The sequence below is a fragment of the Balaenoptera acutorostrata genome, chromosome X (assembly GCF_949987535.1).
Source record: "Balaenoptera acutorostrata chromosome X, mBalAcu1.1, whole genome shotgun sequence".
Lineage (NCBI taxonomy): Eukaryota > Metazoa > Chordata > Mammalia > Artiodactyla > Balaenopteridae > Balaenoptera > Balaenoptera acutorostrata.
The window spans coordinates 103,689,126-103,705,586 of NC_080085.1; the positions used below are offsets into that span (position 1 = coordinate 103,689,126).

At 41.7% G+C, this 16,461-nt stretch overlaps 1 protein-coding gene across 3 annotated transcripts in view; it reads left to right on the forward strand.

The window, feature by feature from the left end:
• Positions 1 to 16,461, forward strand: part of DOCK11 (dedicator of cytokinesis 11) — a 185,764-nt gene that overhangs the window by 35,476 nt on the left and 133,827 nt on the right. For all 3 annotated transcript variants that reach the window (XM_057538105.1, XM_057538107.1, XM_057538106.1), the window contains exons 2-6: positions 5,084 to 5,200; positions 5,284 to 5,373; positions 6,445 to 6,527; positions 7,542 to 7,611; positions 8,231 to 8,326. In XM_057538105.1, the coding sequence (XP_057394088.1) occupies positions 5,084 to 5,200; positions 5,284 to 5,373; positions 6,445 to 6,527; positions 7,542 to 7,611; positions 8,231 to 8,326 (456 nt within the window). The remainder of the gene's footprint in view (positions 1 to 5,083; positions 5,201 to 5,283; positions 5,374 to 6,444; positions 6,528 to 7,541; positions 7,612 to 8,230; positions 8,327 to 16,461) is intronic.

Here is a 16,461-nt window from a genome sequence, read left to right on the forward strand (position 1 = left end):
ATGTACAGGGGCCACCACAAAATTATAAAGTCTTAAGTGTTTGATGCTGTTAGTGACTCCCGGTAAGAATCCATTGCTTCCTCTCTTTGTACCAAGAAGCAGACTGTAACCAAATCTGTACTGATGAGTTCCCTTTTTCAGTCTCGGTCCTTTCACTCTATGTTAGACATCAGAAAGTTATCTCCATTTGCGGAATTGTGCATTTCTTCACAATTTGAGGGTTTACACATGGAAGTCTATTTAGATTTGGTCTGAGTGGCCTAAGTCTGGAAGAGTGTATTGTGTCCTGAACCATGGCACAAAGGTTGACATTTAAAAGTTTATTTTTCTAGGGATTACGAAAATATTGACTTATTTTCCTTTGGGGGGCTTACTGTTTCAATAAATGTATTTCAATGAAAAAGAGATTTGATTTGAAGAAAAATATGACGTATATGATAGTGCAGAAGTTGTGGCAGAAATCTTGAAGATTGTACCATGAGTAAGTCGAGTTTGGGAGACACTTAAGAACAGAAAAAGGATCAGTAGTTGGAAGACTTGGATTTGAATCCTGATTCTACCGCTAGATGTAGACAGCTGATCTTAAGCCTCCGAGCCAGTTTCTTCATGTACAAAGTTGAAATGATAGTATTTTCCTTGTCTATTTGATGAGTTTTGGTTAAGAAACAGAATATATGTCGAAAGTGTTTTCTTAAGACTGCAGAGTCATCTTGGAGTGAAACAACCACCAAAAACCCTAATAATATGAGCAGCAAGTTATTTCAAGAGAGCTCAGGAATCAGTGAATGAGAACTTTCAAAGGCAAACCTTTTTTTTTTTTTCCCCCTGCATGGTGAAAACTGAGTAGGTTCCAAATTTAGGCTGACGGTTTTCCTGTCACTACTTAGGAAGAGAAGACTGAAACATATGCTCGCTTCTCTCCAGATTATATAAATGCTTTTGCCTTTTACTTAACGCTGCTACAGAACTTATAGAAGGACGCAGTGGGACCTTGCTATTATTTGGGTGTTTATAAACTACTGATTATTATTTTTTTTAAAAATAAATTTATTTATTTATTTATTTTTGGCTGCATTGGGTCTTTGTTGCTGTGCCTGGGCTTCCTCTAGTTGCGGCGAGCGGGGACTACTCTTCGTTGTGGTGCACAGGCTTCTCATTGTGGTGGCTTCTCTTGTTGTGGAGCACAGGCTCTAGGCACAGGGGCTTCAGTAGTTGTGGCACATGGGCTCAGTAGTTGTGGCTCACGGGCTCTAGAGCGCAGGCTCAGTAGCTGTGGCTCGTGGGCTTAGTTGCTCCGTGGCATGTGGGATCTTCCCGCACCAGGGCTCGAACCCGTGTCTCCTGCATTGCCAGGCGGATTCTTAACCACTGTGCCACCAGGGAAGCCCTAAACTACTGATTATTATAACACAGTTTTCTTGCGTTAGGCAAAAGCACCTTTTCAGGCCAGTTAGTGCACGAACTGGCAGGAAGGCAGTGCCCAAACCTGAGAGAAAGACCCTTTTTGTGTGTGATGGAAGCTTTATTTCGGGTAACCCTGTAAGTCTGATAATCAAATGATAAAGCCAAATAGGAAAGTTAGATAAGGGTTATGTTCTAGACCGCCGGGCAGAGCTGCCATTAAATCATGGTAATTCTAAAAGTCAAAGGTTTTCCTTGTCTCTGATGCCAACAGAGTTACAGCTGAATCCTACTGACAGCTCGAATTGTGCTTTTAATTCCGGGGAGAGGGCTGGAGAAACACATGGGGCTTGGAGGCAGCTGGGGGATGGGAGGGGGCCCTTAATCCTTCTCTTTTTCTTTTTGTAAAAATGAAGCCTGATTCACAGGCCTAGATCTTCTTCTAGGGGAAGGTTTGTGGGACCCAGAATAGCCACCCCAGCTTCTTCTGCAGTTGAGCTATCCCTGACAAAGGAGTAGGAGTGAAGACCGAGAATGCTTAGTTGAATCAGTTTTCTATGAAAAGTGAAACCTCGTTTTCTGTAACATGAATATGTGGCCTTTGAAACACAGGGAGAGCTGGAAGTGTCATTTTTAGAAGGCATATACTGTACATTTAAACAAGTGATTCATTTTGACGTACCCTTTAGCATAGTAATTTGACAACTAGGTTAGAAAGCTGAAGGAGGATTTTCTTTTTCAAGGTTACTTGGAGCAGGTACCTGTGAAATTATTGTGCAGAGAAGATTAACAGATGCTAATTCAACAGGTTAAACAATGAAATTGGAGGACTGTTTTTGCAATCTGTATTGGGAAGATAGTTGGCACCGAAAGCAAAACTTTGAAATTATTTTCAGTCTCTAAGGCTTGCCTTTTGTTTTTTTTGTTTTTAATCGGGGTATAGTTGTTTTACAGCGTTGTTAGTTTCTACTGTACAGCAAAGTGAAGTAGAGTTCCCTGTGCTATACAGCAGGTTCTCATTAGTTATCTATTTTATACCTAGTAGTGTATATATGTCAGTCCCAATCTCCCAAGGCTTGCCTTCTTAGATGGGGCTTTATTCACTTAACTTCTCTGAGAAATTGATCACAGACTCTAAGTGTTAGGGCTCAAGCTGCAGTCACAGTGTCCTTTCACTTGGGTCCACAAAACATGGTAGATATGGGACAAGGGGGTCAAATGTTCCTATCAGAAAAATCTCTGAGTTCACAAAATAGGAGTTTTTTTTCTTTTATTTCAACTCGTTTTGCACGGGTATCCATAGACATGATAGGGATGATCTGCTTGATTTGATCTCATGGGTCAGTAAATCCAAATTTAAGACTTGAAATGAAATATACCTTTGTTAGGATCTTTTTTTCCCCCAGATTTATTGAGCTATAATTGAAAAATAAAAGTATATATTTAGAATGTACAGTGATTTAATATACGTATACCTTGGGAAATGATTACCACAATCGAATTAATTAACACATCTATCACCTCACATGGTTACCTTTTTTGTGTGTGTGAGAATGCTTAAGATATACTCTCTTAGCAAATTTCAAGTATGTAATACAGTATTGTTAGCTATAGTCACCATGCTGTACATTAGATCCTCAGAACTCACTCAACTTATAACTGAAAGTTTGTACCCTTTGACCAACATCTCCCCGTTTTCCCTCATCCCCCTGCCCTTGGCAACCACCATTCTACTTTTTTTTAGATTCTACATATAAGTGATACTGTATTTGTCTTTGTCTTTGTCTGGCTTATTTCACGTAGCATAATGCCTTCAAGATTTATTCATGTTGTCACAAGCAGCGGAACTCCTTCTTCTCTATGACTGAACAATATTTCATTGTATATATGTATACGTCACGTTTTTAAAATCCATTCCTCTCTTGATGGATACCTAGGTTGTTTCCATGTTTTGGCTATTGTAAATAATGCTGCAGTGAACATGGGAGTGCAGATATCTCTTTGAGATAATGATTTCTTTTCCTTCAGGTATGTACCCAGAAGTGGGATTGCTGGATCATATGGTAGTTCTATTTTTGACTTCTTGAGGCACCTCTATACTGTTTTTGTTAGGACCTTTTAGACTTGTTGAACACTGATTCTCATTCGTTAGAGTGGTTTACTCTCACCTAACTAATCTTACAGAGGAAACTCTGTGACGCCCTTCGGATATGGAACTGCGATATAGCTGTGACCGTGTATAAAAACGGTTCTCAAAGGATTGTCTGGATACAGTATACTGGAGACTGCCTCAAATACTATGTACACAAATACAAATATATATAACCTCTATTCCATTATGCTGTTAAGTTTTAATATATCTTAAATTCATCCATTATGATATTAAGTTTTAATATATCTTAAATTCAAGTTTTCTTTATACAGTTTTCATTATAAAATTATTAAGAAAAATAATTTAAGTAAAACGTTATTACTAGAAATCACTAATATATACCCGCCTGGGTTTCCAATAGTGTGTTGAGACATGGCTCTGGTAGAATCTGAATATCTCCAAGTTCATTCAACACTAATGACTGGATGTCTTCTGAGTGCCAGGTACTGTTCTAGGTGCTAGGGTTATAGTGGTGAACAGATGAAGGGAAATCCCTGCCCTTAAACAGGCAGAGAGGTAAAACAGACAGTGTATCAGATCAGGGTAAATTCAGTGAAGGAATAGATGATAGGAAGGTAGGTGATGGGATCCTATTCCAAGTTCAGTACCTTGAACTTTAGTATTTTCCTGTATTTCTCAGGGGAGGAAAGGCTGTATGAGGTGGAAAGAACAGAGACAGTCACAGACTGTCACAGACTCAGGTTTGAATTCCAGCTCTGAAGGTGGGCAAGTTACTTAACCTGTTCTGAGTCCAGGATTTCTTCACCTGTAAAATGGCGACAAAGATTTAATCTATTTCATAGGGTTATTATGAGTCTTATGTGAAAAAATATAGAGGAGCACTTGGCACGGTGCCTGGTATCTAGAAAAGGCTCGGTAAGTGCTCTTATTACTCTTATTAAATCAGTCACAGCCTGGATTTGTCAGGGTCACTAACCCTGTTCCTTGTAACCTTGGCCTCGGGCTGTGGCCCTACTATCAATGGCCGGGTCACCTGGAAGTCCCACAGGGATCCCCTGACTTTGCCACCCGGAGCCTCATCCTCTCATGCCCTGCCCATTGGCTCAGGCATCTCCAGTACCCATGCCTGCCCCAGCTATTTGGAAACTTGAGACATCCTTTGGACAGCGTGCCTGGTACCAAGTAGGCACAGGAATGTTGATACTTTCTCCCCTTTAGTTACCCAGTGAATAGTGCATACTCAGTAAATATCAACTGACAGGCTTCCATATATGCCACTTTTTGTTTTGCCTTAAATTCAATAACTTGTAGGGAGGCACACGGATAAGCAGAGTACAGGGCTGTCTCTCCTGAACTCTTGTGTTTAGCAGAGAGATCTGTGTTTATATGTATGTATTCGGTGTGTGGGTCTAATGATGGAGAATATTTCTCTCATAAAAGTGTCTCCTTTAATTGCTGAGTATCAATAATCCCTTCTTTGGTGAAATAATGTATCTTTGACACATGACGAGGAGGAACTACTCTCTCGTGAGTTTGACAGTATTAACTTTCTTTTCGTCTCTCATTAAGGAAAAGACCAAAGTTGTTGAGCCCTTGGACTATGAGAATGTTATCACCCAAAGAAAAACCCAGATTTACAGCGACCCCCTCCGAGACCTGCTTATGTTTCCAATGGAAGATATATCTGTGAGTTCGCAAGCACTTCTTTAAAGAACAAAACTGCATTTTTCAAGGCGGTTCGTAGAGCAAGGATGTTCTTTGTCTTCTAGATCTCGGTGATAAGTCGTCAGCGCAGAACGGTGCAGTCCACTGTACCAGAAGATGGTGAGAAGAGGGCCCAGAGTTTGTTTGTCAAAGAGGTAAGAGGCTCAAAGGCCACAGAAGAAAATTCATCATTCATTCATTTTAAATATACTGTATTTAGGGGCTTCCCTGGCGGCGCAGTGGTTGAGAATCTGCCTGCCAGTGCAGGGGACACGGGTTCAATCCCTGGTCCGGGAAGATCCCACATGCCGCGGAGCAACTAAGCCTGTGCGCCACAACTACTGAGCCTGCGCTCTAGAGCCCGTGCTCCACAGCGAAAGAAGCCACCGAAATGAGAAGCCCGCGCACTGCAACGAAGACCCAACACAGCCTAAAATAAATAAATAAATAAAAATTAAAAAAATATATATATACTGTATTTAAAATGCTCTTTCTTGGGGATATCTGTATGTGTATGGCTGATTCATTTTGTTGTGCAGTGGAGGCTAACACAACATTGTAAAGCAACCATACTCCAATAAAATTAATTTAAAAATTTAAAAAAATAAAATGCTCTTTCTGTAGTGTAAATGGAAAATAAAATTACTAGAACTTAACTGACCTACATAACAAGTCTATATGATGTGATATAGAGGATACAATTTAAATACTTTCACAAGTAGCTTGTATTCATAGCCTTTTTTTTTTTTAGAAGGCAAAGGACATTGTTTACTTTTATTTATTTATTTATTTATTTATTTATTTATGTGGCTGCGCCGGGTCAGTTGCTGGCATGCAGGATCTTTCTTGCGGCATGCGGGATCTGTAGTTGCAGCATGCGTGCTCTTAGTTGCGGCATGTGGGATCTAGTTCCCTGACCAGGGATCGAACCCAGGCCCCCTGCATTGGGAGCGTGAAGTCTTAACCACTGGACCACCAGGGAAGTCTTTTTTTTTATTTGAACACTCTTTGGACTTGGAGTCAGAGTGTCCAAGAGAACATATGAATTGGTATTTATTGCCACCAACTGGTTTAGGAAGACACGGTTAATCCCCAAAGGAAGATCCCAGTACCAACATTCCCCAAATGATTTTTAAAAGTCTTTCAGCCTATTACCAGACATAAAAAAAGCAGATATACGTGTACTTTTCCTACATTTCAAATTAAAGATTCTTATTTTCTTTCAGTGTATTAAAACCTATAGCACAGATTGGCATGTGGTAAACTACAAGTATGAAGACTTCTCTGGGGACTTTCGAATGTTGCCATGGTAAGTTTAGAATTTAAGGGAAACTTTCAAGAGGAGAGTTATTAAACATTTTACCTTTTTTCAAACCATTTGTGAAGCTTCTCAATTATAACATATAATAAAGCAAAACCTCAAACAACCAGCATGTTTGGTAAATGTATTTTGGGTAATTGGATATATTTTAACTTTGCTCATTGAAATTTTTTCCAAAATGGACGAGTTCACTTTTTGGCTTTGGTACATCTATATTGACCATAAAATCATCTTTCTTTGAATCTGGATAATGTAGTGAGCATTTTCTAGTGCTGTCAATGAAAAAGCTAGAAGACATTTGGCTCAGTTTGATGGCCCCAGACATCTCTTGACAAAAGTACATCTCTTTGAGTTGCGTTGAAGGGCAGCCATGAGCACCCTGGCCCAAGATCCAGACTGTCAGGGTTCAAATCTTACTTCTACCACTTCCTAGCTGGATGACCTTGGGCTACTCACTCAGTCACTTGAGCTCTCACTTTTCTCCCCTTTCTCATCCATAATACTATTAACCTCACAGGATATCATACGGGAGATGTTTTGGAGAAATAAGACTTGGTGTAGCCTTTTGTAGTTTTCAAGGCACTTTCCCAGACGAGAAAACTGAGTCTTAAAGATGTCCGGTAAAGCTGAGTGCTAAGATGATCAGTCCAGGGTCATACAGCAAACAGACGGAAGAGCCAGAATGACCTGATGTTGCTTTTAGGCCTGGGAAAGATAAGGTCCCACCACCAGTGACAGCTCTGGCACACATTCCTTGCAATTTCTGCAGTTTGGGCTTAGTTACGTCTTTGCTGCTGGCTGCGCATGTGGGAGTCCTTTTACAAAAGGTAATGCAAGTTTAGTCAGAGGGGAGAATCTGACTTTGGAAAGGAGAAAACAATTTCTCCTTCTTATGTCTTGGCGTTTCCTTGGTTGTGAAAGAGAGAAGTCTACTCATCTTGCTTTTTTTTTTTTTTTGGTCTGTTCTGCTTAGTGTCTAAGACAGCTCTCTTGTATTTTCAGCAAATCTCTGCGACCAGAAAAGATTCCCAATCATGTGTTTGAGATTGATGAGGACTGTGAGAAGGATGAGGTAAAGATGGGGGCAACTGCACTGGTTTCTTCAAGATCACTTCTGCTGAGAGATTTCCCTGGGAAAAGATGAGGGAAAGAATTGTTTTTGAATGATCTGGGGCCAGCTTTCAAGCTGACGAGTGTCTTTAAAAATTTTTTTTTAATTGTTGCATTTCCAAATGGAGCTTAGGAAAAATCAAGTGAAATGGGCTGTGATGTGTGTATAGACATGTTTTCCCACCTGTGGGACGCGCTTGTGGAGTTGCTTTTCCCGCACTGGGCATGTGGCATGGTGATTCATCTGGACTCTCCTGCCTGATAGATCCCTCTTGGGACAGATGGCCCGGATGTCTGTGACATTTTGAGGTGCAGTTTGACTGTTTATGTAATGCAGACTTTCCCAGAAGACAGTCTATATGATCCAGTAAATACTGAGTGCCTACTGTGTGCACGGCACAGAGCCTTTCATCCTGTAGTTAACAATTTCAAGTTTAATCAGGCATCGTCACGGTGGGGGGCGGGGGTAGGGGGAACTTTATGCTTTGGAAAGTCAGGTAGGGCCTAGTTCGTGCCCCCCAACTGTTTGATTAGATGCCAAGCCAGCTGCTGTTTTACTGATGGTTTTCGCTCTATTTCAGGATTCCTCATCGTTATGTTCTCAGAAGGGCGGTGTGATAAAACAAGGCTGGTTGCATAAAGCCAATGTAAATAGCACCATCACGGTTACCATGAAGGTAAGAAGTAGTTATTATATTATTTCATCATTTTAAGGATATTGCCATGACTAGCCTGTCTGGAAACAATATTTCTTTTTCAAAATTTCTTACAAGGAGCCCTAGCAAAAAAAAAAAAAATCTTTAGTGAGAGGATTCTCACACATGTATGGAATTTAAGAACTCTGAAACCTCAGGATAAATTTAGAAGTACACCTTTTTAAAGAAATGTAATTATTATCTTCTGAATCAGGATGTTTAAAAAGGAGGCTGTCAGTTGAATGAAGAAAATAGCTTTGAAACAAAAAAGGCATCAAAGGTTCCTGTGTGGAAATGAATGTAAATGAGTAGAAAAATAGGGTACTCTATTTCCTTAGCAGGTATTAGTTAGGTGCTTATTATACGCTGTTCATGGTGGGGAACATATGGCTCGCTAAGATGGGATCCCTGGCCTCCAAAAGCCTCCAGACTAGATAAGAAACATACCAAATTAACTACTATACCAAGCGGTACCTTAGTGCTGTCAGAACTAGAGACTTCTGTAGTCTGGCCAGAATAGCGAGTTTGTGTACGGGGTTTGTGCGTGGCTTTGAGTGCCTTGGACATGAGGTTGGCTTTTGTTCGGGAGGCTGTGGAGAGCCATTAAAATCCAAAGGTAAAACTAACAAGCTACTTGAAGATTCTGAGCAGAAAACCAAATGATTCTCTGATACCAAATATAACTGTCCTTTCAGATATTCAATAGAACATCATGTGGTTCGCCGAGGATGACTCACACTTGCATTAAGTATTAAAGGTCATTCTGTCTTTCACACAGCCTGCAAGCAGAAACCATGGTTGTCTACCAAGGGGAGACTCAAATTTTATCTTAATTTAATATTTTGCCTGCTGCTTTCCATTTAGTGGTCATGCCCTGTTCTCACTTTCATTTTCAAGCCCTGAAAATAACAAATCCAAGTGGTAGGATGCTTCCTATATGTCTCCTGCACCTAAGCCTGGGCCTCGGCACGTGGTGAGGATAAGAAAATCCACTTATTGATGACTTAGTATGTGCCAGGCACCATGCTGAATGTTTCATATTCTGTATCTCTTTTAATCCTCGTGGCAGCCCTAAGACACAGGTATTATTCTTCTTCTTGGTTGACAAATGTGGAAAGTGAGGCACAAAGAAATTCAGTGATTAACCCAAGGTCGTATAGCTTCGAGTTTTCAGAGGTGGGATTTGAACTGAGGAAGGCTGATGCCTGAGCCTGTGATCTTAATCAGCACACTGTTGATGCTTCCTAGCTGAGTAAGTGAGACTCAGGCGTTTATCGTATTACCTATCAGTTATCGGGTTCCAAAGTGCATGTGTGAAGGTGAAAATTCTGGGCAGTTTGTTAGAAAATGCTTCTGTGGTTTTTGACTGCACCCCCTTCCCCTAACCTTCTCAAAATATTAAAATGCTTTACCCATACTTAAGCTTTAGTTCAACATTAAGTAAATATAATGTATGGAAATCTGGATTCCTAAAACAAGACATTAGGAAGTTAATATCTTTACAAAACAATTCACAGGATTCCTTTCAATAGTGAGTTATTCTAATGACTTTAAATTATAATTTGCTTTGCATATAACTTTTTTAGGAGTTCATATATTATAAGTCAAAATACAGTTGTCTGTAAAAAGTGCATGCTTTAAATTTTCTTTCATAATTTGTGAACTACAGATTGGTTAATATGGTAAGCAGAATAAAGACCCCCATGCAGAGGTGTCCATTCCTAATCCCTGGAATCTGTAAATGTTCCCTTACATGGCAAAGGGGAGTTAAAATCACTAATCAGCTGGTAGGGAGGTTAGCCTGGATTATCCAGTGTAATCATCATGGTCCTTTTAAACTGGAAGACGGAAGCAGAAGAGGAGAGTTGGGGAAAGAGATGTGAGGGCAGAAGCAGGGTCAGAGAGAGATGCTGTGTTACTGGCTTTGAAGATGGAGAAAGGGCCAAGAAATGGAAGCTGGAAAAGGCAAGGAAGTGGATTCTCCCCTAGAGCCTCCGGGAAGGAACACAGCTCTGCTCTAACCTTGATTTTAGCCCAGTGAGATCCATGTCAGACTTCTAACCTCCAGAACTGTGAGATAATACATTTATGTTGTTTTCAGCCTCTAAGTTTGTGGTAATTTGTTACAACAGAAATAGAAAAGCAATTCAATCAGTTAGTCAAAGATTGATTGTTTAGCTTTTGTATTGTCTACCCCTGAGATTGCAAACTCCACTGCTTACAAAGGCCAGGCAGGAACCATAAATTCATGAAGCGGGGGTGTGGGGGTGTGGGGGTGTGGGGGGGTGGGGGTGGGGTGTGGAGGGGGGTGGGTCCGAGGCAACCTGGTGACCACGTGGCCTGGCTGAAGGGGACAGCTGCTGCTTGTTTCCAGCTAATCGTTGCTCTGCTGCTGCTGAGCTAGGCTCTTTGCTTTTCCTCTTTTTTATCCCCAGCTGTTCATATTTTGGCTGCTTCTTTCTTCTTCTTCTTTTTTTTTAAGTGACATATAATTCACATAAGATAAAAACACTTATTTCTTTTAAAACCTCTACCAAACAGTAGGCAGAGGAAGGAGAAGAAGAGTAAACCAATTTGGTCATATGTGCTACACAGTTCTTTAAAAAAAAATGTGTGAGGAATAATTTGAAATATAAAGGCCGTTAATGAGCTTTGGGAATTGTCTCTGGTTATGGATTTCATTTATCCCAGCTATTCTTTATTATGGATTATGGCTCTCCATCTTGGATTTCTGGGAGCTGAAAATACACCCTATGTTCTTCTGGTTTTACCTCCAGATAAAGGTCCAGCCAGATTCAGTTAAAGGCGTCAGGGATTTTGCCAAGATATTTTTTTCCTATAAGAACTATGTTTTAACTCTTATTTAGTTTAGCATCGTTGAAATTTGTGGAAACTTGCAGTGTTTACTGCGCTCTCTCTCCCTACATAAACAGAGGGCGTGTGAGTATGGAGCAAGGCAGGGGGAGGATTGGGCATAGGTGGCAGTTTCATAGTTGTCAAGCTGGAGGTTGGAGTGAGGGCCAAAGCAGAAATCCAGGCCCGTGAACTGAGGTGCACTGGAGACCTCAGGCTTGTATCCCTAGGTGCCCTGTACAGGATGGGGGATCATACACATTCTTCCTGCTTCAGGCCTGGATTGGCTCAGGCATAGACAGAAGAACTGCAGTAAAGGGCTGCAGAGTTCATGAGGCATTCTGAAAGGAAAAATTCTGCATATCTGTTTCTGCCATGTAAATCTTTGAAGTGAAGCATATTAATGCCTCTCCTAAGCAAATGGGAAGATGATTCACGGATGCTGTTGGCTGAGTCACTTTCCTGATCGTGGTGGCAGTTTTACCTTTGGTGCATCCAGAGTCCCCTGCCTGCAAGGAACTCCAGCCCACACTGATGACAAGCTTTGCTGGCTTCAGCAATGAGCACCACAGGGCTAGAGCTCGCAGAGTTGAGAGCAAAGAGCCATTTCTATTAGGAAATTCAAGTGTTGACAGCCCCTGCAAATACACAGCAGACTAACCGGGAAGCTACAGCAGAAGGATCTGGGTATTAATCATGACTCATTGGCAAGTAACAGCCTACGGGAGCCATGCGTCTTCCCTCCTGTTTTATCTGCACTTCTTTGATGCACTGTGGTTTGACACCGGCCTGCAGATCCTTCTGGGGATGACAGGATTAAAGCAGGACAGCTTGGTGTCTTTTAGAGTGAGGTGTAAGTTTACAGATCTTTATTCACTTAAAAATTTCTGGATTTTAAAAACTGTGTAGAATCAGTCCTTTGGAAAGTTTGAAATCATGCATGACCACTTTACACTGTTTTTTATCAACAAGTCTGAGTCCTTTTCCTGGCCCTTTTGACTCTCAGAAATGAGGCAATCTAATAGCCATGAAGGAAGAGATAGAATCATGAGAGAAGGTTAGAAAGAAAAAAATGGAGGAAAGAGGGTTAGAAAAGACTCCGCAACGTCCAGTAGATGAAGGGAAATCAGAAGACTCCTACTTTATAAGTTCTTTTGAGAAAGCAACCACATGACCTGTGATGTGATGTGAATAATGTAGCCAAAGTAATTTGTATATGGGCTGCTTTAGAAAGTTCAACCTCCCTAACTAGCTGCCAGACAGTTTTGCAAGAACATTCAAGTCGATGGTGACGGGCTCTAGGGAAAAGGGGCTGGTAAAGGAACTAAGCTGAGTTCTTCATATTGGAAGATTGGAAGACCCCGTATTTATGGAATAAACCTTTGTATTTTCCCCAGTATACACCTTTCCGCCAGCTAGGTCAGTTTAGATATAGTCTGCACCATTTTCTGCAGTTGTCATTATTTTCCCAGAAGTGCTTGCTGAGCTTCCCCATTATCGGCTGAGAACTAGCCGCGAGGAACCCAGGCTACAGGAGAGCTGCTAATGATGTGTGTCACTCTCCAAGTCACAGTTCTCACTGCCCGAGCATGTCCTTTCACGGAGGCGGCTGTTGGCCACACGCAGCTCTCGCAGAAGCTCTGTTGGTTGTCTGGGCACGGTGACCACCTTACTCAGCTCATAATTGCTTTGTTCTCGGTGTTCATGTTAAAACAAGACAAGCCTTGTCATAGGTGATTAATTTCCCCAATTTGTACCTTCTAGATAATGAGAACACACTCCACTGCCACTCGTCAGCTCCCGGGAAAGTTTTGGAGAGAAGTTTTAGATAGCATAGAGAATAAATGATCCGTCAGGCAGAAACTCCAGTCCTAACAGAAGCCTCCATGCTCTCTTTCCCAAGTAGCTGCTAGAGACATCTGCTTTTCTCAGCTTCTCTCCATATCAGTGAAGGAATTTAGTGTGGACTAGATAGCTCTGATATTGGGCATGACCTTCCCGTGGTATTTAGAACTGTTTTTCCTAAAGGGTATAATGATGTATGGAATAAGGAAGAATCTGATCTTGACGGTGGTTTTTCATTTAAAAAAAATCTGCTATAGATTCTTGGCCAACCCATTGGGACACCCACCTTTATGCATCTTCTTGGCTCAATTTGGTCACATTCCTCAAGCTCCCTCCTCCCCGTTCTTAGCAATTAAACTTTGAAGTGTCTGGGTATGTTATCAGGGTTGCAAGTTCAACTGCTTGATGTATGACTCACTTCCGGTGCCCTCCTTTCCTTCCTCCCTCCCTTCCTTCCTCCCTCCCTTCCTCCCTCCCTTCCTTCCTCCTTCCCTCCCTCCCTTCCTCCTTCCCTCCCTCCCTCCCTCCCCTCCTTCCTTCCTTCCTTTCTTTCTTTCCTTCTTTCTCTTTCTTTCTTCTTTTTTCTTCTTTGCACAAAACAGAGCCATTTGTTATATATCCAGAGTCTAAAAGTTCTCACTTATTCTTTGACTGTTACGGGAGGGTTTTTGGCCTTCTGCAGTGGGAGAACAACAAATCAAAAGAGGATTTTACCTAAGAAAACACAGATGATATTAAAATAATTGCTGGGAGGCCAAGGTCACTATGTTTACTGGAACATAGAGAAGAGGAAATCTTTTCTTTTTGATATATTAATACACTGCATGCTCAAGTCTCCCAGTCCATCTCTCACAGCTAACAAACGGATTCCACTCATTTTACCGGGTAAGGGATTTCTCACTAATTTGTTTTTTTTATGTTTCCTTTTCCCTCATTCATTGGTGACTGTTTAAAACCATTTATTAGGGGTTTCTTATGTGCCAGACAATATTAGGAATCAATGAGTTCATCATCACCAAATATATCTTGAATACCTTATTAGTACAAGGTGTTGGCACTGTGGAGGGTAGAGAGAAAGAGAGGTGTAACATGTAGAGTTTAAACCTGTTTGGGGAGATGAGACACACAATAATAATGTATTGTTTCAAGGTGGTACAGAGACCCAGTGCTATATGAGTCCAGATCACTGTGATCTGGGGTCAGAGAAGGCTTCTTAAAGGAGGTGGGGCCTCCAAGGAAGGGAATCAGAAAGGAGGTGAGTGTGGCAGGCAGTGTGTACAGGACAAGTGTGTTAGGTGAAGTTGGGTAGTCATGGGAGATGGAGTTGATTTGGTCCTTTGGTATTGCCCCGTGCCTCAGTTTCTCCTCTGTAACATGGAGATGATAACAGTACTTACCACACGAGGTCATTATGAGGATTCACTGATGTAATATGAGAAAAGCACTTAGCCAGAAACTGTAACGTAGTAGGCACTCCACAGATGTCACAGATTGTTATTATTTTATATTATTAGTAGGATTGTGAGAGCACCTTGAATACCAGATCAGGCATGGGAGCCTTACCATGTGGGTAACTGAGGGTCATTGGAAATTTGAGCAGGACCATGACATGCTCTAAGAAAGATAAATTAATTTGTCTCTAAAGAGAAGGGTGGATTGTAGACCCCTCCTTTTAGACTTTGCTTCAAACTAAATAGTTAAAAAATCTCCAGTGCCTAGATATGATAGAATTATCAAAGAAAAGCTATTTGATTTTTAACCAGTCTCCCAGACAGTAGACCTATGTAATATATTAAAACTTGGGGGCTTCCCTGGTGGCGCAGTGGTTGAGAATCTGCCTGCTAATGCAGGGGACACGGGTTCGAGCCCTGGTCTGGGAAGATCCCACATGCCACGGAGCAGCTGGGCCCGTGAGCCACAATTGCTGAGCCTGCGCGTCTGGAGCCTGTGCCCCGCGACGGGAGGGGCCGCGATGGAGAAAGGCCCGCGCACCGCGATGAAGAGCGGTCCCCGCACCGCGATGAAGAGTGGCCCCCGCTTGCCGCAACTGGAGAAAGCCCTCGCACGAACCGAAGACCCAACACAGCCAAAAATAAATAAATAAATAAATAAATAAATAAGAAAATCTTTAAAAAAAAAAAAAAAAAACTTGGTAGGGCTGTAAAATGATACAGTGGAGAGTGATGAGTGATATATTAGGTTGCCAACCTACTGGTAGGGGTATTCAGCAGGATGGCGTTCCTGACATTCTGGTATAATTAACTGCGGTTCAATTTTCTGATAAGTCGTGGGGTTTTCTTCCCCATTGTTTCTTTCATTTTTGCTTCGAACAGCTCTGAGACCCAGTGTGTCTCCTGCTCTCCTGCTTTCTCCTTTTCCTCGCTGCCTCTTTTTTCCTGTTCTGTCTGAGACATGAGTCAAGTAAGTTTCCCCCGCCCCATTTCTACATTGCTCCTGGCCCACCTACTTTGCCAAAGCCTTCAGACCATCCTTTCTCAGGGCTCCTGGTTCACAGAACTTAGCAGTAAATAATTACCCTCTAGGGAACACACGTAGGTAAACACCCTTGAGATTTGTTATATAAAGTGATAAAAGGCTGTCCTCATTTTGAGGATGTTAGGTGCTCAAACTTTCTGGCCTTCCATCTTTGATTCAACCGAGTGACAAAAGGCCTTTGTTCCTGCTCCAGAAAGGGTCATATGGTAAATGTTCAAAAAGTTGTCATCCAGACACCTCAGGGCCTTCAGGAGACTTGGCAGGACCCGTTCCCAGAGAATTATCTCCTTTGGGTAACTCTCTATTTTATTCTTCTGGGTGGTCTGAGTGGGGCACTCATTAGGAACCATGCCTCTCACTGAGTATGGTGGGGAATTTTCAGCTGTGTTCACCATCTAGGAAAAATAATAAAGGTGTGGAGGAGGAAAAAGGATATGGGCGTTACAGAGAAACACCCTTCTATTCGATGAAACTGCTGGAGAATCTGTACTGGAGAATGAATTATTCATTCATTCCTCGTTCATTTTGCAAAATTTTATTGCTCTCCAGGCACTGTTACAGGTACTGGAGCTACAGCAGTGGATGAGACTTGGACCTTAACAGTTTAAAAGAGACAGACAGCAAATAAATAGATAGATGAATAAGATATATTTGGATAGTGATCATTCTATGAAAAAGATAAAATAAGGTGCCGCCATGAGGACAGGTAGTCATAGAAGGCCTCTCGGAGGAGGTAAAATTCAAGTGAAGACCTGAAAGAAGCTGTGGATATGTGGGGCAAGAGGCTTTCAGGCCAAGGGGACATGAAGTGCAAAGGCCCGAAGAAGGCTTTTTTGTTTGAGGAACAGCAGGTAAGCCAGTATAGCTGGAGCAGCATAATTAGAAATAAAATCCAAGAGGTAATCCAAGGCCAGAGCCTGTAC